Consider the following 24,704-nt stretch of genomic DNA (forward strand, 5'->3'; position numbering starts at 1 on the left):
TTCACCCAGAGCCTGGGTCTTGACCCTGGCCTGGCCCCTGCTAGCAACTGCCAGCAGGCCCAGACGAAGAAATCCATTCCTCTGGGCTCAATGACTGGTGGTGAAACCTCCCCCGGAAGGGAACGCAGGGGCCCTTTAAATGCCCAAGCCCCACCCCCGGCTGCCGGCCTGCCGGGAAGTGATCTCGGGCTGGCGAGGGCGTGTCTGACCTGGGGAATCCCGGCAGCCCTGGGCACCTGAGTGCGAGCACTTGAACCCTCGGACTCGCCCCAGACTGGTTGCGGACATCGTCTCCTTGAACCCCCAGTCCCCTAGGCCCTTGCTCCTGCCGGGACAGGTAAGATTTTTTGGAACTGGAGCTAGCGGGAGCTCAGCGGGCCAAGTGCTGGCAGCAGGGGCCTCTCCAGCAGCCCCCAAGCGACCCTTCAAGCAGGAAGTAGCCCCTGAGTACTGCTGGCTATGGTCCAGTAACCGCCCCCCCAGGACAGATGTCTCCAGGGCTAGGCGGTAGTACAGCTGATGGGGCACCTGCCTTGCATGTAGCTGACCTGGGTTCAATCCCAGACATTCAGTATATCCTCCCAAGCCTTGCCAAGACTAACCGCTAAGTTATGAGCACTGCTGAGTGTGCCCCTCCCTGCCCTCCTGTCCCCCCCCCCCAGAAAAAAAAGATTCTCCAAACCGTGAGTGTGGAGGAAGAAGCGAGCAGAGACTTGGTCTTAGGAAGTTTCACTTTTCTTTCAGTTTTCGTGTCGGAGTGGGGGCCACACCCAGCAGTGTTGGGCTGTTCTACTTCTGGGCTTGGTGCGTGCGGGTTGTACCTCCTGAGTTCCGGAGACCAGGCGGTGCTGGGAATGGAACCCAGGCTTCCGTGATGCAGAGATGTGCTCAGCCTCATTGAGCACACCCCGGACCGTCCTTCCGCACTGTGGGCAAGCAGCAGTGCCCAGAAGGCTGGGAGCCACTCCAGGGGGTTCTCAGGCCTGGGCCCAGCGGTGCCGGTACCACCTGGGGCTGCACCTGGCCAGGGTTTCTTTGGGGTTTTGAAGCAAAGATGAAAAGTCCCAATCCTTCCAACATCTAGTTTCCCTAGATCCTCAGGCCTTCCATATTGTAGGCTCCCTCTTTGGAAGGCAGGGCAGTGGGCTGGAAGGTCCTCTTGTACTCGCCTCTCCCCTTCCTGGACTCCTGGAGTCCACTGAGCTTCTAGAATGTGATTGATTATCCCCTTTGGGGTCCCTCGCTCTGCTGACCTGCTGCTCAACTCAGGGCTGTGCCAGGTGGCCTTTAGACAGCCTGAGAAGCCTTTAGCAGAGGATCTTCAGAGTTTTTTTTTTCTCATTTTTGGGGGGGCGGTTGTTTTGGGGTCACACCTGGCCATGTTCAGGGCTACCTCCTGACTGCACTCAGAACTCACTCCTAGCAATGCTCCAGAGACACTATGGGATGCTGGGGATCAAACCCAGGTCAGAGACACATGCAGGGCAAGTACCCTACCCACTGTTCTTGCTCCGGCTCCTTAAAGTCATTTTTTTTTTGTTTAGGGGGCACGCTTGGCAGTGCTTGGCAACTAACCCTGGGCCTCCTGCGCCTGAAGCGTGCACTCCCCAACTCCGCCAGCGCATTCTGAGGAAGTCTTGGCTTCAGAAGATGTGGGGTCTGCTGAGCGATTGTCTCGATTCTCTCTGGGAAGGGGGAGTGGAGGATGGGATGCCTCGCACCAGCCTGCTGGCGACCTAGGGTCAGGCCCGGGAGTGGCACCCACAGAGAGGGAGGGGTTGTCGGTGAGTGGAAGGTTCCTGACTCTGCCTGTGTAGACCTTTGATTACAGGGAGAAGGCTGGCTATCATGAGGGGCATCCAGTGACTCCCCGGAAATTTGAGAGAGTTTCCACCCTTGATACACAAGCACCATTGTCCTGGGTGTGGCTCTGGGCAGGGCAGTCCCTGAGTGAGTGGCCTAGACCGAGGGCTCCAGGGAAACCTCCAAAGACTGAGAAACATTCACCTTTGAGCTGCCTTTGGCACCGTCTCCCGTAGAGGACCCAGCCTCGACCATTTGCCCTCTGGTTGGGGGCACAAACGTCACCATTCTAGCTTTCTCCTCTGTCAACTGTATGCTGTTGAGTGAGCTGCTATATGCATTTCTAGCTTGTTGTTATTGTGTGAGTTAAAGGGCAACCAGGCAGATGAGTTCTTCCTAAGCAGGGCTGTTATTCAGAGCACTTGATTTCCACCTGGTTGCAGAGTCGGCAGGCTGGAGCGATAGCACAGAGGGTAGGGTGTTTGCCTTGCACGCAGCCCACATGGCTGACCCAAGTTCGATTCCTCCGCCCCTCTCAGAGAGCCCGGCAAACTACCGAGAGTATCTCGCCCGCACGGCAGTCTGGCAAGCTACCCGTGACATATTCGATATGCCAAACACAGTAACAAGTCTCACAATGTTACTGGGCCCGTTCAAGAAAATTGATGAACAACGGGAGGACAGTGACAGTGCAGAGTTGGCCTGGGAAGTCGGGTACAGTGTGCCAAGCCTGGTGAGCTGACCCCAGAGAGTTGCAGATCGGGGCCGGCCACCCTGCTCCCACAGCGAAGGTGGTACCGAGCTCAGGGAAGACTTGTCACAGAGGTTCTGAAACCTTCCTGCTTAAAAGATCTAGGGAGGGAGCCTGAGCGATAGTACAGCTGGGAAGGCATTTGCCTCGCACACAGAGGACCCGGATTTGATCCTCGGCATCCCATATGGGCTCCCAAGCATTGCCAGGTATAACCCAAGAAGAAAAAAAAAAGATTTCGGGAAAGAGTCTTGGATTTTCGTTACAGCACTAGTTGGGAGTAGCAGTCCTTGCACAGTTACTCAGACTATTTAAAATGGGTGACGAAGAGTGCTGGAGAGATAATATAGCAGACTTAGGGTGCTTGAACACAGCCAACCCACAGGCTTGTTCCCAGGCATCCTGTATGGTCCCCAAACACTGCCAAGAGTGACCCATGAGGGGCCGGAGCAGTAGCACAGCAGGTAGGGTGTTTGTCTTGCACGTGGCTGAGGGGCCAGAGCGGTAGCACAGCGGGTAGGGTGTTTGTCTTGCACGTGGCTGACCCAGGTTCAATCCCCAGCATCCCATATGGTCCCCTGAGCACTGCCAGGAGTAATTCCTGAGTACAAAGCCAGGAGTAACCCCTGAGCATTGCTGAGTGTGACCCCCCCCAAAAAAAAAGAGTGACCCCTGAGCACAGAGCTGGGAGGAAGTTTTGAGTACTACCAGGCCTCCAGATTTTAAGTTTAAAAACAAAGTCAGTGGTGGGACACTGCCAAGCTGAGCCCACATTTATGCTGATACACCCCCCCCCCCGCCGTGTATTTTCCACAGCCTAAGGTTGACAGAGGTCGTGTGGACTAGGTTGGGTCACCAACTTCACCCCCAGACCAAGCTCCAGGGCATGGGGAAAGGGGGCTCGGGTTGGTAATGGGGGCTGCCAGAATCCAGGCTGGAAAAGCTCAGTACGGCCCCCTGCCCTGACGGTGGCCTTAAGGAGTCCAGGTCCTTTGCGCTAGTCACATCCTTTCCCCCTCAGTCCCTTTAGCCCCCCAGGAACAGGCAGTTCACTCAGCTGGGAGAGTACAGCTTGGGGGCAGCTTAGGGGCCTGAGATCACTCCGCCGTTCACTGTTCAGGTCTTACTGGGAGCACCAGCTCAGGAGCCTTGACTCTAGCATGAACTGAGTCCGTACTCTGCCTGCGGGAGGCCCCAGTTGACTCCCCAGCACCAGATGGTCCCCTGAGCACAGAGCTAAGGTTAGCCATGGAGCACTACCAGGTTTGAACCCCACCCCAGACCCATTCAATTCGTGGTTTTAAAAGACCTTGCTAGGGGCTGGAGTGATAGCACAGCGGGTAGGGCATTTGCCTTGCACGCGGCTGACCTGGATTCGATTCCCAGCATCCCATATGTTCTCCTGAGCACCACCAGGAGTAATTCCTGAGTGCAAAGCTAGGAGTAACCCGCTTCGCTGGGTATGACCCAAATAAATAAATAAATAAATAAAAGACCTTGCTAGAGACCAGGAGGCACATGCCTCGCTCAGCCGACACAGCATTGGCATGGCCCAGGTGGTCTCCAGCACCTGAGCTGCCCCACACCCTCCTTGCCTTGACCCACCGGCCTGGTTGGCTCAGAGCCACCAGACATCCTGAGCACGCCTTGGAAGCCCCACCAGCACCCCCAAAAGACCTCTTTCCAGGTCATCTTTTTTTTTTTTTTTTTTTTTTTTTTTTTTGCTTTTTGGGTCACACCTGGAGATGCTCAGGGGTTACTCCTGGCAATGCTCGGGGCACCATGTGGGATGCTGGGAATCGAACCCGGGTTGACTGTGTGCAAGGCAAATGCTCTCCCCACTGTTCTATCGATCCAGCCCCTCTCCAGGTGATCTTATGCACAGGATTGAAGTGGCCACTGCGGATCAGGACAGTTCTAACTTAGTGTGTTCGGGTCACTGGGATCTAGTTCAAATGCTGACAGGGTCTGGGGGGCTGGCTCATAGTGGCAGGCTCAGGTTCAAAACTCTGTCACCCCTTAGTCCCTGATCACCACCAGGTGTGGTCCCAAACAAACACTAAGAAGCCCTTAAGTTCCGGGTGGGGCCAAGATAGGGCTGGAATCACTGGCCTGCACAGCAGTGTTTGGTGCTTGGTCCCTTAGCATTTCTGGAGAAGGCTCAGTCACTCCCAGATGACCCTGAAGTTCTCTGATAAGTAGTGACCGTGACTCATTTATTGCAACATTTTGCTATAGTTTTATGTTGGAGGCAAGCCTTGAACCAACAAGCCACCTCTTCAGTAGAGCCTGAATCCGCCCCTGCTCTTCACGGGCCTTTTTGTTCTCAACTTCTCCACCCAGTGTTCTCTCCGTGTGTGTGTGTGTATGGAGTGGGGTGGGGTGGGGTGGGCAATCACTGGGCTCAGACTTGGGGTAAAAGTTGACGATGTAGGAACGTGATTCTGGAGGGAGAAGTCCGATTAGCCGGAACTGGATATAGCTAGAGTGGCCCGGAGGGGAGGCCCTGGTTGAGGTGGGAGTGTTGAAGCCAAACCAAAGGCCGGGGTGGGGCGAGCAGGGGTGAGCGGAGCAGAGCAGTAGCGGGTGGGGCACTGACCTTACATGCAGTGACCCAGGTTCAGTTTCTGGCACCATTTATGGTCCCCTGAGCCCTGCCAGTAGTGATCCCTGAGCACTCCCAGCTATGGGCCCCTTCCCCCAAAAAAGATCAAGGCTGGGCAGAACATTCCAAAGGCCACAGCAGTCCTTATCTTGGGGATCCCGATACCTTAGAAGTGAAATGTTCTGACTATAGGGGCCAGAGGCAGAGCTTGAAAAGTTGGAGCACATGCCTTGAATGTATGTAGCCCCCACTTTTCTTTCTTTTTTTTTCTTTTACTTTTTGGGTCACACACAGGGGTTATTCCTGGCTTTGTACTCAGGAATTACTCCTGGCAGTGCTCGAGGGACTGAATGGGATGCTGGGAATCAAACCCGGGTCGGCTGCGTGCAAGGCAAATGCCCTACCCGCTGTGCTATCACTCCAACCAGGCTCCCCATTTCTTCCCTGGCGTCTCCTGGCCTCCCGAACCCTGCTGGGTACCCGTCCCCATCACTGCCCTCAGAATTGCCTCACCCCAGCACTGAATCCCCAGGCACCAGCACTGTGGAGCACCCTCCTTCCGAAAAATGCTCTGACTATTTATGGGAAACTCTTAAAAGTCTAAACAAGAAATTTTCCACAAACATCCTGCTTGATACAAGTGGTTTGGAGGCCGTGGGTCGAGACTCACTCTACAGACGGTGAGAGAGAGAGCCAGTAAGCCTGAGCTTGGGGCAGCGGCAGGCCATCCAGGTGGGAGGCCGTCCTGGGGCTGGTCACTGGGGAGCAGGGGAAGAAGGTGGGTCTATAAAACTAAGCTGGTTGGCAAGGGCTTGGCCTTGGCACAAAGCCAGGTGGATCAGCTAAAAGGATGACTCTTAGCTGAGTCACCGAGTTGGGTGAGGCTCTCAGCCCCCCTGACTGGGTACAGCTGGGGTGACAGATGGTAGTGAGGTCTCTGCCGTAGGGAGGGGGTGGGAAGTTTCCACCACGGAACCTTTGGACGCAGCACTCCGGCCTGGCAGCCCAGCCTTGCTTCTAAAATTCAGATCTTTCCTGTGGGGCCCCAGGAGCCCTGTGCCAGCTCTGCTAATCCCCTCAGACCTTCCTCTGCCCCCACTGACTTCCTGGCCAGGCTGCCACCCTGCAGACAATGTGGCAAAGGGCCTCGCTCGGCTGTCAGACACCCACAGCTGGCGTGATGAGAGATTTGCCCCTTCCTGACAGTAATGTGTACTTAAGTCCCGAGGCCTGTTAGAATCAGGAGTGTTGGGCTAGGTTGCACCCCCTAATGTGTGAATGCAGCCCCCCACACTCCCATGCGTCCTTCCTAAAATCTTGGTGCTGGTGAGCAAGGCTGTGTTCTGTGTTTATGGCAATTAATTGGTGCTTAGGCCTCAGGACTTGGAGAGACCAGGAAGCAGTTACTTGGTTAATGTTCATTTCTGTTGGGTGAATAGAAGCAACATATAGGCAATCCGAGCACCCATGCCCCCCCACCCCCGTCTCTCCAAAGGAGCTCTTCCGGTCCACATCAGGGAGCGCCTGGAGATGGTGGGCAGGATGGGACAAGATGGGATAGGAGAGGATGTCAAGGGATCAGGTTTGTGACAGGAGCAAGGTGCAGTGGATATGGCCTCGCACACAGCCCACCCAGGTTTGACACCCCCCACCCCATCCCTGATGGTCTCCCAAGCTCCTCCAGGACTAAGCCCTTAGCTCCGCCTATTTTTTTTTTCTTTTTGGTGTGCATCCCCCCAAAAAATAAAAGTGTGTGGGAGGGTGGAGGCAGTCAGCAAAGCAAAAGCCAAATCCTGGGTTTTTAAACATTGTTTGGAAAGGCTGACTCCTTCCGGTTAAGGGAGCCTGGGCAGAAAAAGAAGCAACAAAAAAGTATCAAGGTCAAACCCATACAAAGTTGCAAGGTAAAGGAGGAACAGAATAGCAGGCCTCTGATGTGCCCACAATGAGGCTGGCCAGGACAGAAGAGGAGGCTGGAGGCGGAGAGAACCTGAGAGTCCAGGGGTTAGGAGCTTGCTTGCTTGTAGCCAAGCCTGGTTCTAATCCTGACATCACTAATGGTCTCCTGAGCACCACCAGGGGTCACTCCTGAGCACAGAACTAGGAGTAGCCCTGAGCACTGCCTGATGTGACCGCCTTCTCCAATATGCCAAATCAGAATGTGGGCCCAGAGGCCTCTGAGCCCTGTGCCGTGCTGGGGAGGGACGGGGGGAGTCCTCCTGATAGACCTGATGACTGGCTCTTTGGCCTTGAATGGTCCTACTGGGACTCAGCAAGTTACACTCTCTAATGGGAACAGCTCCCCAGTTGGCTTAAGTAAAAGTTTGCCTCCCACCCCCAGCTTATTCAAGTGTTATGTTGAATAAGTCATCTTCAAGTGTTCCACAATCACATGTAGCCGAAGACGGCACCAATCTAGACCATTTCCTTCACTGCACATGGTTCTGAGAAGCAGGAACCAGCCCGGGGCCATGTAGCAGCCCAGGCTCGGTGGGGACCGGTAGGCAGGAAGTTTATCTGCTCTCCTGCTCTATCCTGGCCTCGAGAGAATAGGAACCAGGAGTTGGTGATGACTCAGCTTGGAAACCAAAGAAATGTTTAGACTGTGTGAAACTTGGGCTTTTCCGATTCTGGCTCCTGCAATTCCCCTGGTGCCTGGCAGTGCTGCTTCGGCTTTTTGCACCCGCGAAATACCTGACCATAGTGCTTGGAGCATGGCTTTTGTGTGACTCAAAGAAACTGTCCAAAATCCAGCACAGGGGATGGAGAAGGGGGCACAGGGGCTGGAGTGTTTGCCTTGCACACAGCAACTCTGGTTTGATCGCTGATAACCGCATATGGTCTCCCAAACAGCGCCAGGAGTGAGCCCTGAGCACCTCCTACTCCTACTATGCTCCCCCCCCCAAAAAGGTGTGCACTAGAAAAGGTAAGAATGGGTTACAGGCTGGGAGGAGCGGGGGAGTGTGGGAGCACCCAGCCCCAGAAGCAGCGAGGCTGGGGTGGGTGGAATATAATGCTCCTGTCCCCCTTTCTCTTCCTGAGACTGAGAGTGACAACACAGAGAGAGAAGTGGGGAGAAGAGGGCGAGAATCCTCTTCCAGGCTCAGGTGCAGCCCAGGACTTCGTTCCCAGCAGGGTCCCAGCCTTGGGGGGCCGATCCTCCAAGGTTGTCTAATCTGCACAGGACAAGACCTGAGGACCAGGGGCAGAGTCAACTGCAGTGGGGGCTGCTACACCCTACCCCATCCCCAGGGCTCAGGGAGCCCCTCAAAGCCACAGACCTCCAGAGACTTAGCAGCTCCCTCAGCTGCAGGCACCACTGCCAGGGCTGGAGGTAGAGGAGATTCTGACTTGGAGAACCTTCTGGACCCCAGACAGCCACAGGGAGGTAAAGTGGATGCAGATTAAGGGAGTCAGCCAAGATCTGTGAGCTTCTCAGAGCAGATACTGGCCAGGGTGAGGTCTGGGGGACGCTGTTACCCAACTCGGGGGCAGAGGAAACGCAGTGATGCAAGGACCTGAGCTGGAGGAGGTCCCCGTGCCAGCTGCCTGCCCCGTCTCAGCTCCTGTGATCACCTGGTTGTATCCCCTCACCCCTGTGCTGTGCTTCCCCCCAGTCACCATGGCAACAGACGAGTCCATCATCCGCATCCCTCCGTACCACTACATTCACGTGCTGGACCAGAACAGCAACGTGTCCCGCGTGGAAGTGGGGCCCAAGACTTACATCCGGCAGGACAATGAGAGGTTGGTACAGGGTCCAGGAGGGCCTCTCGGTGGGGCTGGTGTGACTGTCCTTCCTGTTTCCAAGCAGAACTGAACCCCGCCTAGGTGACAGGAAGCTTGCTTTCCCTTCCATGTCCTCCTTGGAGAACAGAGAATGGGGCTGGGCACCCCTCAGTCCTCACAGGTCCTCATTGCTGCTCTCTCTCAAACAGGGTCCTGTTTGCCCCCCAGCGCATGGTGACAGTCCCCCCTCGCCATTACTGTACGGTTGCCAACCCGGTGGCCCGGGATGATCAAGGCTCCGTGCTGCTGGATGTCTCAGGGCAAGCACGGCTCCGCCACGCTGACCTGGAGATCCGGCTGGCTCAGGACCCCTTCCCCCTGTACCCGGGCGAGGAGCTGGAAAAGGTACCACTCCCTTCCCTCTCGAGCCCTTTGGCTGGGGCAGCTCCGACGGCAGGCGTGTGGGGCTCACAGCCACCCAGCGATTCCTGCCCAGCTCCCCTCTCTACACCACTGGTGCCCACTCAGGCCTCCCCTCCTTCCTGAGCCAGGGCCCAGCTCGCCACTGGATCGCCGTGTTCCAGAGCTGCACGCAGCGCCTAGCCAGCCTGGCACTCCGTGACTAGTGCAGAGTAAGCATTTCATTGATGCCAGCTGTACCAGGCGCCCGTGGTGATGAGAGCAGGGCCGGGCTCCGATGCCTGGTGTTCTTCTGGGAGAGGAAGGGAGCATCATGAGTGACCACCGAAACTTTCCCTTCCCTCTCCTTCTGGTGCTTTTTCTCTGTGACTCAACAGGTGCTGGTGGCCCTGGCTGCCCTTAGGGGAAATACGAGGAGAGCTGAGTCCCCACCGCCCATGCATGGTGCCCCCGCACCACCAAGGGTCGTTCATGAGCACAGCCAGAAAAATTCCAAGCACTTTGGGTGTGGCCCTCACCCCTCCAAACAACAAAAAAGTGTGTATGTGTGTGTGTATAGAGAGAAAGAATGATTAAAATGTTCTTCAGATACTCGGGGCTGGTGCAGTAGCACAGCGGGTAGGGCATGTGCCTTGCATGACCCTGGTTCGATTCCCAGCATCCCATATGGTCCCCCAAGCACCGCCAGGAGTAATTCCTGAGTGCATGACCCAGGAGTAACTAACCCCTGTGCATCACCGGGTGTGACCCAAAAAACAAAACAAAGCAAAAAAAAAAAAAACAAAAAACCAGATTCTAGAAAATTAAGAGTATTGTAAAACTTGCGTAAATAGATTTTTTTTTTTAAACTTTTGGGCCACACCCAGTGGTTCTCAGGGCTTACTCCTGCCTGTAGTCAGGAATCATTCCTGGTAGTGCTCAGGGGATATTGAACCCAGGTCGGCCACGTGCAAGGCAAGTGCCCTCCCCACTGTGTTATCACCCCGGCCCTGTGTGCTCTTTCCAGCGTGAGTTTTTTGTTCTAAGAATGTGATCAGAAGGCTCTAAAGTCTCGGACTTCCAGTATCTGCTCTTCATTCCCCAGAATTCTTTTCCATCCTCCAGTTCAGAATCAGGGTATAGCTATGTATGGTGTGTCTGCATTTGCATAAGTATCCAAAAATAATCCTGGCCGGGTAAGCTTTTGCATGAGGTTATCACATTTCCTTTGCTGTGTGTTTGGACTATGCACCTACTGGTACATAATTGATCTTGTCTAACTGCTGTATGGAGTTCTAGGTTTATCATTTAGGATGTTTTCAACTGATAAGGAGAAACAGTGCTTTGTCTCTGGGTCCTTGTGTGTGTCAAGGAGTTGTTTGGGTTTTTTTTTGGGGGGGTCAGGGGTCACACCCAGCTGTGCTCAGGGTTTACTTCTGGTTCTTTGCTCAGGGGTCACTCCTGTGGACTCCATGGGGGTTCCTGGGCTTTGAAGATGGTTGGCTGCAGGGAAGGGAAGGGCCCCTCCCTCTGTACTATTGCTCTGGCCCCAGGGCTTGCTTTTTATGGTGAGTCATAGCCTGGTATAGTTCCTTCCACCTCTCCTTCCTCGAGTGCACAGGAGACCATGAAACACTCAGATATTTTGGGCATCTCAGAGATTCCTCCCACAGCTCCCAGCGAGCTGTCTACCCATGTTCCCACCTATGAAATTTCTAGGTGAAAACAAATTCTAACACTTCCCACACTGGACGGCATCCTCGACCCTCGGCAGAGACACTCTCGCACTGTCAATTTAGCTTTTCAGACCCAGTGCTTTGGTACTACCCTGCCATGTATGTGCCACTGGGTCTTACTTGGAGACATATGTCAGGTTTAACTCTAGGGATCACTGCTGGAGTAAGAGTTCAGCGAGTAGGGCACTTGCCTTGTACACACTCACCTGGGGTTCAATTCCCAGCATCCTATATGGTCTGAACCCCTCCAGGAGCCAGTAGTAATTCCTGAAAACAGCCAGATGTGACTCAGAAACCAAAATAATGATAATAAGATAAAAGTAACTTTTGGGAACACAGCACTGAATACCTTGTTAAACTGGGCCAAGATCTCCCCAGAGGAATCACATGAAGACAAATTGCAATGCAATAAGCAAAGGGTCTTTATTAGCTGACTTGAGCTAGGGACCTTGTCTGGCTCACTGACACAGCAGCAGCCTTCTCAGAACAAGTGGCCCTGACTCTCAAAGGTGAGGGGCTTTTATACCATAGCATTATATGACAAGGACTTTCCATGGGCCACCCTTTTGGCTGCAGTCTGAGGGCCTTTCCACTACTTGTACTTAGCTGATTGTTTATAAGTTGGAGTTACATAAAGATTGCATAAGAGTTACATAAGGATTATATAGGGGGGCTTTCCTGCCTGCATCTGATTGGTAACCCTTAGTTGACCTCATCATGGCTATCTCACTTTGGGGAAATCGTGACTCAATTCCAGTTTATCTGCGCTCAATTCCAAGAATTCTGGAATCGAAACCTAGGCCTAGCTTCTTCTGGCTTCTTTATGAGTCTCTCGTCGCTCTGCCTTTGCTTCTCTGTCTCTCAGCCTCATCAGCCCTCTTTCCCCCCCATTAGGACATCACCCCACTGCAGGTGGTCCTGCCCAACACTGCCCTTCACCTTAAAGCATTGCTGGATTTCATGGATAAGAATGGAGAGAAAGTGTTGGCCGGAGACGAGTGGCTGTTTGAAGGGCCTGGTGAGTTCTTTCATCTGGTCTCAGGCTTGTCCCCTGCCCACCAGAACCCCAATACCAACTGACTGCCCCCCTTTCCCTCCCCCCCACAGGCACGTACATCCCCCGGAAGGAAGTGGAAGTGGTGGAGATCATTCAGGCCACCATCATAAGGCAGAACCAGGCTCTGCGGCTGCGGGCCCGCAAGGAATGCCAGGACCGGGATGGCAAGGAGAGGGTGACAGGTGGGAAGGGCAAAGAGAGGGGTCTGGAGGGAGGGGGGGAGGTTGCTTCGTGGCTACTCTTGTAGGGAAGGGCCTCTGTGAGCTCGTGCTCAGGCTGCTACTCTATGGAGTCAGTGATTATCACAGGGCCAGCTTTCTCTCTGCACCCTTTACCCTGAGCTGCCCCAGGGGCACACACTGGTGATCACAAAGGAACTGTTCTTTAGCAGTTGTACTACTTGTCCATTTGGAGCCACAAAACAACCCTGAGGCAGAACCGTTCCTTCTGTAAGACAAAACCGGAAACTCTAGCCTTAGTGACTTGCCAGGGGTCGTGGCCAGGAAGGGCAAAACTGGATCTGTCTACTGCCATAGTTCCTTCTAGAACTGAAGGACAGTACAGCCGGGCTCGTGTTCTGCCGCCCACGTTAGGGGAAGGCCCAGGGGGTGTAGGGACTTTGAAGGGCTTCTATCAACATTCCCGGGGAACAGTTTGTTTTCCTCCAGCCTCAAAAGCACTGAGGCTTCTGTCCGACCCTTGAACCTGGGGCTGTGGCATCTCCTTCTCAGATGGACGCAACAGGCTGGGCAAGACCTTTGCCTGCAGGAGGCCCCGGTTCCATCCGAAGCATCCCCCAGGCAGGGAGTAGCTCCTGAGCGCCACCAGGTGACCCAGCAAATGAAGGAATAAGTAAAGTTGTGAGGTTTCAGTGGGTTCTCTGCTATCCTGGCAGTGGGTGGGAAATGGGACCAGTGACCTTTGCCTCTGACCCTCCACCCTTGACTCAGGAGAGGAATGGCTGGTCCGAACTGTGGGTGCCTACCTGCCAGCAGTGTTTGAGGAGGTTCTGGACTTGGTGGACGCTGTAATTCTTACGGAAAAGGTTTGTGAAGGGTGGGGATGGGAGGGGGGGGGCAAGGAATGTAAGGGTGGACAGGGATTCGGGTTCCTGGGGTAGGGAGTGATCGGAGTGGTGATGGCAAATGGTGGCAGAGTGAGAACTCAGGAGAAGGACAATATTTGTTAAGTCACAACAGGAAAATATCGGGCCAGGTATGTGGTTCAGTGGTTAGAGCATATATCCTAACGTGGTTGAGGTTTGGTCCCCAGCACCACAAAAACGCCACAACTCAGAGTTTCTCTGGGTCACCTTAATGGGTTCAAAAGTTGCCCTGATTTGGTAGAAACTGTGCCTCAGATGGTGGAAGGTCCGCGAACCCCTCAGGAACGCAGTACTTGTTCCACAGACCGCCCTGCACCTGCGGGCCCTGCAGAACTTCCGGGACCTGAGGGGGATCCCCCGGCGCACTGGGGAGGAGTGGCTGGTGACCGTGAAGGACACTGAGGCCCACGTGCCAGATGTTTATGAGGAAGTGATGGGAGTCGTGTCCATCACCACCTTGGGCCCCCAAAACTACTGTGTGATTCTCGACCCCGTCGGAGATGATGGCAAGAACCAGCTGGGGCAGAAGCGTGTCGTGAAGGTGAGTGTCCCCTCCCTGCAGGGCATCAGCCTCTCAGGCCTCCCTACAGGCACATTCTAGAAATACCAGGCCGGGGAGGTTCCCACCTGTGCAGGGGCACACTTCATTCTAGGTTTTTTGGGTTTTTTTTTCTGCTTTTTGGGTCATACCCAGTGATGCACAGGGGTTACTCCTGGCTCTGCACTCAGGAATTACTCCTGACAGTGCTCAGGGAACCATATAGGATGCTGGGAATTGAACCTGGGTTGGCCCCATGCAAGGCAGATGCCCTCCCTGCTGTGCTATCGCTCCAGCCCCTCATTCTAGTTTTTGAAACTTTCCTCATGCGCCCTGCTGCCGCACCACAGCTCCAGCCCCCACCTTTTGAGGGAAAGGGACCCGAAAGGGACCCATTGGCGTCCCGTTACCCTTCAGACCGCCTTATGCAGGACCCTTGGGAGCAAGTACCCTCTGCTCTGAAGGGCCGGCTGGGCAGTCTTTGGGGCAGGGTAAACCATCTGGCTCTGAATGTAGCTGCTCAGCAACTGCTCAAAAAAGTGTACTCTTCCTGCAACATTCGATTTGCAAAAACCAGAAAAAGGTGAAAAAAAGTAGAAAGACTCCAAATGCCCATAGGGTGATGAATGGGAATCTCCTTGGTGGGGCCTTCGAAACAAGATACTGGAGCTAAAATCACTCCTCCTGCAGCCAGGCCTCTGGGCCTCTGGGGGAGAAAATAGATTCATGGTTGGTGGGAGACAGAATAGACTGTATAAGGGTATAAGATATCTTTATATTTTCTTTTTTTTCTTTTTGGGTCACACCCAGCAATGCTCAGGGGTTACTCCTGGATCTGTGCTCAGAAATTACTCCTGGCGGTGCTAAGGGGACCATATGGAATGCAGGGGATTGAACTTGGGTCGGCCACATACAAGGCAAGCGCCCTACCCACTGTACTATCGCTCCGGCCCCAAGATTTCTTTTTAGGGTGACAAAAATGTTCTGGAATTAGTGATGATAGAACAACTCTGGGGATCCGTTGAAACAACTGAACTATGGCTGGGAGATAGACAGCAGTTGGGGTGCACGCCTAGCATGTGCCCTGCACATGCTTGATCCCAGGCACCTCATTTGATCCCATGGTTCCTCACACATCGCTGGAGAGTACCACTGGGGTGGCCCAGGTGGGTCGAAGTACCACAGGGCTGAGCGGGACCCCATCCTTGGACCCCAGCACTGCACCCCAGGACCCGGTTGCCGTGTGAGCTGTGAATGTCTCTCAGGACCCCTGAACTCTGTGTGGGAAGCCCAGAATTTAAAAAGAAATCATTTGCTTTATAAATGTATGATTGTGTGTGTAGAAGCCAGTTGAACTTTCTTTATTAACAAAGGTGATGCCCAAGACTTCTACACTGAGGAGGTTGGGGAGTAGAGAGGGATGGGGGTGGCGGGGTCCCTACATGCTGCAAGCAAGGGGATGAGGAGACCAAGAACTTTCTGCTCCTAAACTTCACCAGGGAAGAGTAGAGACTAGAAGAGACAGAGGCTGAAAGACAGAAATGCTCTGGCTGGTGGGGGTCCCTTCCTCCTTTTCCTGGGCTTTAGGGGAGGGAAATCTAATTAAAGTGCTTTCAGAAAGTAAGGAAATTTCACAAAAATTTGTAAGTCTACAACTGTACCTCATGGTGTTTCACTAATAAAAATTTAAGGAAAAAAAAAAAAGTAAGGAAATGTACCTGCCCCTGGATGGCTGGTAAGTCCCTAACATCCAAGGCCCAGAAACCTCCCCCAGGGTCTGGTGCATTCAGATGGGGAACCCAGGGCCCTGCCCAGGCAGCAGCAGTAGGGTATGGGGGTCCAAATCCCAGATGCTCTTCTCTTATTTTTTTTGCTTTTTGGGCCACACCTGTACAGGGGCACACTTTATTCTAGATTTTTGTTTGTTTGTTTGTTTTGTTTTTTTTCTGCTCTTTGGGTCACACCCAGCGATGCTCAGTGGTTACTCCTGGCTCTGCACTCAGGAATTATTCCTGGCGGTGGTGCTTGGGGGAACCATATGGGATGCTGGGAATCGAACCCAGGTCGGCCATGTGCAAGGCAAATGCCCTACCGGCTGTGCTATTGCTCCAGCCCCAAATGCTTTCCTCTTAAATGGAGAAAACCATGGGTGGGGGTAGGCCCACCCAGTTCCCATTAAGGGAAAGCTATGCCTCACCCCAAAAAGTGGAACAAGCCCATTTTGCGGGGGAGAACACGTGGGGAGAGAGGACGGTCACCTGATCACAAAAGCATCAGAGATCACATTCCCAGAAGGTTCTAGTGAATCAAACCAGTACAAGTGAAAGTCCAGGGAAGGGAAATAAGTGTGGCTTGGGGAAGTCTGGCTCCAGGGGAGAACTGGGTCCAGGGGACAGCCCCAGCCTGGCACCAGGTCATCATGTGGTTTTGGTTCAGTCATGAAGTGAACTTGGTTGCTGTTCCCAAGCAGACTGAGGCAGAAGCACCATCATTCTGCTCACAGGTAAACATTATGGTATCCAAATAATATCTGTATAAATGTTTTTATGTTTTTACAAAAAAAGGCAGAGGGGCCAGAGCAATCGTATAGTGGACAGGGTACTTGCTTTGTGTGCTGCTGACCCAGGTTCTGTTCAACCCCCGCTCTGACCCCATCCATATGGTCCCCTGAGCACTGTCAGGAGTGATTGCTAAGGGCAAAGCCAGAAATAAGCCCTGAGAACTGCCTCGTGTGACCCCACTCCCCTCAATAAAAACAAGATTTAAAAACAACAACAAAAAAAGCAGGATTGGAGCAATAGTACAGCGTGGAGGGCATTTGCTTTGCATGTGGTTGATCCAGGTTCCATCCCTGGCATCCCATTTTCTCTGAACCCACCAGGAATGATCCCTGAGCGCAGAGCCAGGAGTAAGCCCTGAGCACCACTGGGTATGTGTGTGGGGAGAAACCAACAAGCAAAGCAGCGGGGGGAATCAGGATGTTACTAGAAAAGTAGCTCATGGTTTGTGGATTGTAAGTTGGATCCCTGGGCCCACAGGGCTCCCAACAGATGTGACCATGGAAAGAAAATTTTAAAAATTAAAAAATTAAAATGTGGGGGCTGGAGCAATAGCACAGCGGGTAGGGCGTTTGCCTTGCACGCAGCCGACCCGGGATCAATTCCCAGAAACCCATATGGTTCCCTGAGCACCACCAGGGATAATTCCTGAGTACATAGCCAGGAGTAACCCCTGTGCATCGCTGGTGTGACCCAAAAAGCAAAACAAAAAAAAAAATTTTTTTTTAATTAATAGTGTGGTCAAAGAAACAGGACAGGAATCAGAGAGGTTCTTACTTTGTCTGCTACGACCCCTGACACTGCCTGGCTCCCAGAACAAAGCTGGCCACACCCCAGACCCAGACTAATCTTTTTTCTTTTCTTTTTAAAAAACAAAATTGGACCCCATCTGTCAGTGCTTGGGGGCTACCCCCAGGCAGGGAGCTGAGCTGATTCCTGACCCTTGAGTTGTGGGCCCCAGAGCCAACAGTTCCCAGCATTTTGAGCAGCAGACGAAGCTGGAAGGAAGCTGGGTTGCTTCTGGGAAGCCTCCACCCCCTGGACGAACCCTCAGGGCCTGTCCCCAGCTCAAGCCCAGGGCTGTATGCGGCTGCAAGAGGGCCCCGAAAATGTGGCCGCAGAGATAGTGCTGCACAAAAGACGCTTGCTGGCACAGAGCCCCTGGGTTCCATCCCCGGCATCCCGTATGGCCCCTGAGCACTGCCAGGAGTAAGCCCTGAGCATCACCAGTTGTAGGACCTACCCCCCCCCCCAAAAGAAATGATGCTGAGTGGTGCCCAGCTCTGGGAGGTGACTCTAACCCCATGTGTCCCCTCAGGGAGAGAAGTCCTTCTTCCTACAACCAGGAGAGAGGCTGGAACGGGGCATCCAGAATGTGTATGTGCTGTCCGAGCAACAAGGCCTGCTGCTGAGAGCTCTGCAGCCCGTGGAGGAGGGGGAGGACGGCGAGAAGGTCGCACGCCAGGCTGGGGACCGCTGGCTCATCCGCGGGCCCCTGGAGTACGTGCCGTCAGCCAAGGTGGAGGTGGTGGAGGAGCGCCATGCGATCCCTCTGGATGAGAACGAGGGCATCTACGTGCAGGACGTCAAGACTGGACGGGTAACAGCGAGGGGAGCGGATCAGTGAGAGGGGGAGAGGCAGGGGCTGGGATCGCCAGGGCTGGAGGGCGTGGGGCATTCCTGGACCACTTGCCTTCCCTTTGTCTTAAATGTCTAATTTCGAATTTTTAGAAGTGCTCAGGTATTAAAATGAGCCGGGTTTTAGGATGGCGACTTTGTCCCCACTGGGGTATGGCCTGGAAAAAAAACAAAAACCAGACAAACCAGCCTCCCACTGACTGCATTCTGGTAGAGTTCTTCCTCTTAGCCTTATTCACTGAAATCTTGACCTTTGTCTCACCTATAATCACACTTTCAGGTTCTTTTTGTAAGACTATAACCTAGGGCTGGAGCAATAGGACAGCAGGGAGTGCGTTTGCATTGCACTCGGCCAACTCGGGTTTGATCCGCAGCATCCCATATGGTTCCCTGAGCACCATCAGGAGTAATTCCTGAGTACAGAGCCAGGAGTAACCCCTGAACATTACTGGGTGCGATTCAAAAAGCCAAAAAAAAAAAAACCCAACAACAACAACAACAACAACCGTACAATATAGTTAGTGGACAATCTCTTCCCTCAGCTGTTCCATGGTCGCTCAAGCCCCACCAGGAATAAGCCCTGAACACCACCGGGTGGCCTGTAAAAAATAAAAAACAAACAAAAACAATAACCAGGTTACTGGGCGTAAGATGCCAGCCATGCCTCAGGCCACAGAGTGGCCAACGGGAAGCCAAGCCAGCCTCATTTATTATTTATTTATTTTTGCTTCTTGGGCTGGAGCGATAGCACAGCGGGTAGGGCGTCTGCCTTGCACGCAGCCAACATGGCCGACCCGAGTTCGATTCCTCCGCCCCTCTCGGAGAGCCTGGCAAGCTACCGAGAGTTTTCGATATGCCAGACACAGTAACAACAAAGTCTCCAATGGAGACGTTACTGGGCCCGCTCGAGCAAATCGATGATCAACGGGAGGGCCTTTACTTTACTTTACTTTGCTTCTTGGGTCACAGCTAGGGGTTACTCCTGGCTCTGCATTCAGGAATTATTCCTGGAGGTGCTTGGGGGACCATATGGGATGCTGGAATCAAACCCCGGTCGGCAGCGTGCAAGGCAAACGCCCTACCCGCTGTGCTGTCCCTCCAGCCTCCCGAACCTCATTTTAGAGACCACCTTTAACGCGCTGCTACCTGGCCGCCAGTGGCTCTGCCTCAGGTGGGGTGGCACGGGGGTCTCCCTCTCCCTTCACTGTGGGCACTTGTCCTTTCAGGTGCGGGCTGTGATCGGCACCACCTACATGCTGAGCCAGGACGAAGTCCTGTGGGAGAAGGAGCTGCCCCCCGGGGTGGAGGAGCTACTGAGCAAGGTGCAGGACCCTCTGGCCGACAGGAGGCAAATGAACCTATCCACGGTCTCGCCGCCCAGCACAATCCGGAACAAGACGCGTGTGGTCAGCTACCGGGTGCCTCACAACGCAGCGGTGCAAGTGTACGACTACAGGGCGAAGAAAGCCCGGTGAGAACCGGGGCGGGGCCTGAGGGGGCGGGGAGGGGCCGCGGGATGGGGCCGAGGGCCTAGGTGGGGCTTGGGGCGGAGCCAGCGGGCTGGAGCCAGGACCAAGGGGGGGGTTCAGATGTGGCCAGGGGATGGGGCGGGGCCTGAGGGCCTGGAACCGGGACTGAGGGTGGGAGCTTCAGGTGTGACCCCCGGGCTGGGTCGGGGCTGGACGGGACGTGAGCTCCCCTGCCTGACTCCCCCATTCCCCCGGTAGGGTGGTCTTTGGGCCTGAACTGGTGTCGCTGGGTCCAGAGGAGCAGTTCACGGTGTTGTCCCTCTCGGCTGGGCGGCCCAAGATGGCACATGCCCGTCGGTCCCTCTGCCTGTTGCTGGGGCCGGACTTCTTCACCGACCTCATCACCATCGAATCCGCGGACCACGCCCGGCTGCAGCTGCAGCTCGCCTACAACTGGTGAGGGTTCTCCTGGGGCTGTGGGGAGAGCCTCCTCGGAGTGCCACCCACACTTCTGTGAAGGGGGTGCCCAAGGGCTCCCTGAAGCCACGATGCCCAAGGGGAATGTAGGGAATGCAGGCATGCCTCCTGGGAGCAGGACTTCAGGAACATAGCGGGTGAACCAGCTCAATCAAGGCTGATGCAAGTTATGAGATCACCAAGATCACTAACAGTGGCACGGGGCACCTGCCCTGGAGCCCATCGCCTGCTTCTGCATCCGCCCTGCTGTTGGCCTGTTTGTAGACCTGGCGCTTTCCTGTCTTCTCCTGTGCGATGATGTAGCGGCCCCTTGCAGAACCTTTGCTTCCGCTGGCATTGAAAGGAAACTCGAGAATTGTGTCTGGTGTCAGAACAGCCACGGGAGCTGTCCGAATGGGGAGACTGGGGAAGGTGAAGTCTCCAGGGGATTCGTGTGTGCCTCTTGGCTGGGTGTCAGGACCATGGCAGAGGAAAACGGGACTCTGACATCTCAGGGGTGATGAGCGACAGAGCGTGGGGCGATGCTGCAGGGTCCACCAACTGCCAGGTAGTGACTGTGGGCCCCCGGTTTTGCCACTCTAGACCACTTTTCTTGCCTGAAAACTGGCTGATCTTGACTTCACCCCAGAGGGTGGCTGAGAGAATTAAATGGGGGCCCATGTGTGAGTTCCTAAGGTGCTTACCTGGCACGTGGTGAGCACTGGTTTCCTGCAGCGGCTTCCCTCTTTGGATCTCTTTGTTCCCAGGCACTTTGAGATAAGTGATCGAACAGACCCTCAAGAGACAGCCAAGCTCTTCTCAGTGCCCGACTTTGTGGGTGATGCCTGCAAGGCCATCGCCTCCCGGGTGCGGGGTGCCGTGGCCTCTGTCACCTTCGATGACTTCCACAAGAACTCGGCCCGCATCATTCGCACGGCCGTCTTTGGCTTTGAGACCGAGGGAGCCAAGGGGCCCGACGGCATGCCCCACGCCCGGGATAGGGCCTTCTTCCCACAAAATGGACTCGTAGTCAGCAGCGTGGACGTGCAGTCGGTGGAGCCTGTGGACCAGAGGACGCGGGACGCCTTGCAGCGCAGCGTGCAGCTGGCCATCGAGATCACCACCAACTCCCAGGAGGCAGCAGCCAAGTGAGTGGCGCTCGTGTCTCTGGCCCTCCGCCGAGACCTGCTCACCTGGCACCCTCTGGCATCTGGGCCTGCTCATGGCACAGCCTGCTGGTGTGTGAATAGGGGCTGCTCTGGCTTCTTATCTATCTTGTTCTGGAACCACATTCCATGGCCTTTGAGATGCTCTGGAACTCCCCGTGCTTCCCCCCTCACCTCCAGCCGTCTCCCCAAACTCATGCACAGCTTTCTCTCCCCAAACGCACAACTGGGCCTCACACCCTAACGTAGTCTGCACCAGCTCTTCCCTCTACCCAGAATGTCTTCCGGCCAGTCTGCTGCTCTGACCTCAGCCCCGGGGGACCCCTCCAGCAAGCAGCTCCCCTGCCTGGTTGTTATCACAGCTCTTGTGTGCGGGCTGCAGTCAGGGGTCAGCCGCTTGGAAGGTGGGCCGTGTGGGAGGTGGCCTTCGTTCCCACGGCTGGGCATGTGCCTGAAGGTGTGCCCTGCTACTCAGCCGCCTGTTGGTGCTGCCAGGTGCCCTCTGACCTGCCTGGCACTCATACGTTGGTGATCTCTGGCCTTGGAGCCCTCCCCAGCGCTATGCCCATGACAGCAGCTCACCCATCCCTCCCACCCACCCAGGCATGAAGCTCAGAGACTTGAACAAGAGGCGCGAGGCCGGCTGGAGCGGCAGAAGATCTTGGACCAGTCGGAGGCGGAAAAGGCTCGCAGGGAACTCTTGGAGCTGGAGGCGCTGAGGTGGGTGGAAATATTAGCCAGGAAAGCACAGATGGGGTGCGGGAGGTTCCTGAGCCTAAGTCAGGGTCGGGGTGGGGGGGCAGAGTGATAGAACAGTGGGCAGGGCGTAAGGCCTATGTCTTGTACACAGCCGATCCCAAGCTTGTCCTTATCACCTCCCTGAACCCGCCAGGAGTGACCTCTGAGCACAGAGCTGGGAGGGAGCCTTGAGCAGTGCTGAATGTGACCCACATTCCTTCCCCTGTTGAAATATAAAAGGCCAGAGGGCAGGGTGTGTGGGTGTGGGCTTCATCTCCGGATCTGCGCCCCCACAGCACCGCCGTGGAGAGCACCGGGTCCGCCAAGGCCGAGGCAGAGTCCCGTGCAGAGGCCGCGCGCATCGAGGGACAAGGGTCCGTGCTGCAGGCCAAGCTGAAGGCAGAAGCCTTGGCCATTGAGACGGTGAGCGGGGGAGTCACTGTGGCGGGGTCTGGAAGACGCTGAAGATCTGGAATATGAGCAGTGCTAAGTGCCCTCGCGCAACCCTTTTAAATACATGGTGGTTTACAAAGTCCTCAGCTCGCTGATCAGGTCACCCCACCTGTAAGGAGAGCAGGGTCGCTGATCAGTACGTGCCTAGCACCAGCCAGCTTTGTACCATGACTGACATTTCCACGTGTGCCCTTTTTTTTTTTTAACTTTTTGGGTCACATCCGGTGATGGACAGGGGTTACTCTTGGCTCTGCACTCAGGAATTACTCCTTGCAGTGCTCAGGGAACCATATGGGATATTGGGAATCAAATCCGGGTCGGCCACGTGCAAAGTAAACGCCCTCCCCACTGTGCTATCGCTCCAGCGCTCCACATGTGCTCTTACTGAACGTGACCAACTGTGTGTGAATGTGGGGACTCCCCTGGGTCCCTGACTGAGAACACACCCCCGCCAGCCTGCTGTTCCCCCCCGTCCCACCACCGCTCTCCACATACTCTCAAGAAGGTGGGTTTTCTCCCATGTAGGAGGCTGAGCTCCAGCGTGTACAGAAAGTACGAGACCTAGAACTGGCCTATGCCCGCTCCCAGCTGGAACTGGAGGTGAGCAAGGCCCAGCAACTGGCTGAGGTGGAGGTGAAGAAGTTCCAGCAAATGACAGAGGCCCTGGGCGCAGGCACCATCCGGGACATCGCTGTGGCGGGGCCTGAGATGCAGGTGAGACGCAGCTGAGATACGGCCACAGTACTTGGAACCAGCAGGGCAGAACCAGGGCGACAAGCTCGGCTTGGAGAGAGATTCCGGAGCAGAGGGGGTAAAGGAGGAGGGACCGGGGGGACCCTGTTGCCAAAGTCCTACTGCTCCCTTGAGTATCCTACCGGGCTGCACTGGGTTTGGCTGTGAGCTGTGAGCTGGTGATGGGTGGGGGTGGGGGGGTGGGGGGGGGAGGACACAAACAGAACAGTCGCCTGGTGAAGGAGCAGTGACATCTCTGATGAGCTAGTTTTGGGAGTGTCACTGAGGAGGGGTCCTTGACACGAGGTCACCAGGACACAGTCCAGTGAAACATGGTGCCTGTAAGGAAGAGAAAGGGATGGCCACAGCTGGTGAGCATCATGGGCTGGAGGGAGTGGCAGCTGCAGGGAGCAGCCAGAGCCTTCCAGCCCACGGCCCCCGAGGATGACAGGCTCAGGGGCCCAGCTGCTCCCTGTGAGTCTTTGAGGATGGCTCAGGCAGTTGCTGTGTCAGGAGGATGGCCCAGGCAAGAGCAGGGACCAGAGCCTGACCCGATCCGTTGCCTTCCTCTCGCTCCTCCAGGTGAAACTGCTCCAGAGCCTGGGCCTGAAATCCACCCTCATCACCGATGGTTCCACCCCCATCAATCTCTTCAGCACAGCCTTTGGCCTCCTGGGGCAGGGACTTGGCCAGACCCCTGGCAGGAAGACAGACAAGGAAAGCCCCTCCCAAGAAGGCTTTGCCCCCCAGACTTTAGGAATCTAGGAATTGGTTCTTCGAGGAAAATACTCTGAGCTCGCCTCTGTACTGACAAATAAAACTAACTTCTAGGAATTTCACCCCTTCTCTGCTGCCTTTGGTATAACACAGGGGAGCTTAATGGACTGTTGGGGGGCAGGGAGAGGGCACCCTTGAAATATTGTGATAGAAATTATTAGAGTCTTTTCCAAAGTGAGTAGCACTGCCCCTGATCGGAGGTGGGGGGACACTAGTGACCTCAGGTGTAACTGGAAGGGGGCTTCCTATCATGCACTTAAAGGTAAGTTGCTGAAAGAAGGCAGATTTCTGGGGTGGTGGGCCCTGCATAATTTTTTTTTTCCTTAAAAGGAGTTGGTAGGGACCAGAGAGATAGCACAGCCCCTGGTCTCCCTTATTGTTCCCGGAGCACCGCCAGGTGTGAACCCTGAGCACAGGCGCGGCCCACACCCAAAATAAGTGTGTGTGTGTGGGGGGGGGGGCGGATTGTAAGGGGTAGTAGACCAAGTAAATTTGGGCCTCTGCTAAAGGCCCTCCTCACATTCTCCTTATCTTAAAGCGTTGGGGAAATTGAGGCAGGGAGAAAACTAACCTCAAGTCATAAGACCCCAAATCCTTTTTTACGGGAGGAGGAGGGGTCCACACCTGGCGGTCTCAGGGCTTGATCCCAGCTCTGCGCTCAGAGCTCACTCCTGGCCCGGCTCCAGGAACCATATGGAGGAACGGGGATCGAACCTGTGTCAGCAAGCACCCTATCCCCTGTACTATTTGTTGCTCAGGCCTCCTAACCCCAAAGTCCTAACCAGGCAGACTTTCTTCCTAGCAGTCATTTTTGCTAGACTCCAGGGCAGGGCGCTGGAGCCTGCACGATCCGCCGTGCAGGTTGGTGAGGACTTGGGATGTGGGGAGCTGCTTTTTGGCGCCCTGCAGCGGAGCCTCCCCTGGCGCCACCTGCTGGTTATAAGGTGCAGCGTCAGGCGCGGGGGACTTCTCATGTCTTCCCTCCAGGCAGGGA

General features: G+C 55.0%; 1 protein-coding gene across 1 annotated transcript; it reads left to right on the top strand.

Annotated features, from left to right (window-relative positions):
- Window positions 1-109: 109 nt before the first annotated feature.
- Window positions 110-23,758, top strand: MVP (major vault protein). Its single transcript, XM_056138839.1, has 15 exons — window positions 110-337; window positions 8,777-8,906; window positions 9,098-9,293; window positions 11,918-12,041; window positions 12,131-12,262; window positions 13,031-13,125; window positions 13,490-13,726; window positions 17,600-17,881; window positions 19,146-19,390; window positions 19,647-19,844; window positions 20,612-20,992; window positions 21,614-21,730; window positions 22,045-22,171; window positions 22,727-22,915; window positions 23,516-23,758. Exons 2-15 carry the CDS (start codon window positions 8,782-8,784, stop codon window positions 23,696-23,698), a joined length of 2,631 nt encoding a protein of 876 aa, XP_055994814.1. The 5' UTR covers window positions 110-337; window positions 8,777-8,781; the 3' UTR covers window positions 23,699-23,758.
- Window positions 23,759-24,704: the final 946 nt, after the last annotated feature.

This window comes from Sorex fumeus, unplaced genomic scaffold (genome assembly GCF_029834395.1).
Source record: "Sorex fumeus unplaced genomic scaffold, SorFum_2.1 ptg000130l, whole genome shotgun sequence".
NCBI lineage: Eukaryota > Metazoa > Chordata > Mammalia > Eulipotyphla > Soricidae > Sorex > Sorex fumeus.

Excerpts from the sequence above, each read along its gene's own strand:
- MVP (XM_056138839.1), top strand. The coding sequence starts at position 8,782 with ATGGCAACAGACGAGTCCATCATCCGCATCCCTCCGTACCACTACATT. Across the intron at positions 9,294-11,917 it reads CGGGCGAGGAGCTGGAAAAG|GACATCACCCCACTGCAGGT; the intron begins GTACCACTCCCT and ends CCCCCCCATTAG. Across the intron at positions 13,727-17,599 it reads GGCAGAAGCGTGTCGTGAAG|GGAGAGAAGTCCTTCTTCCT; the intron begins GTGAGTGTCCCC and ends GTGTCCCCTCAG.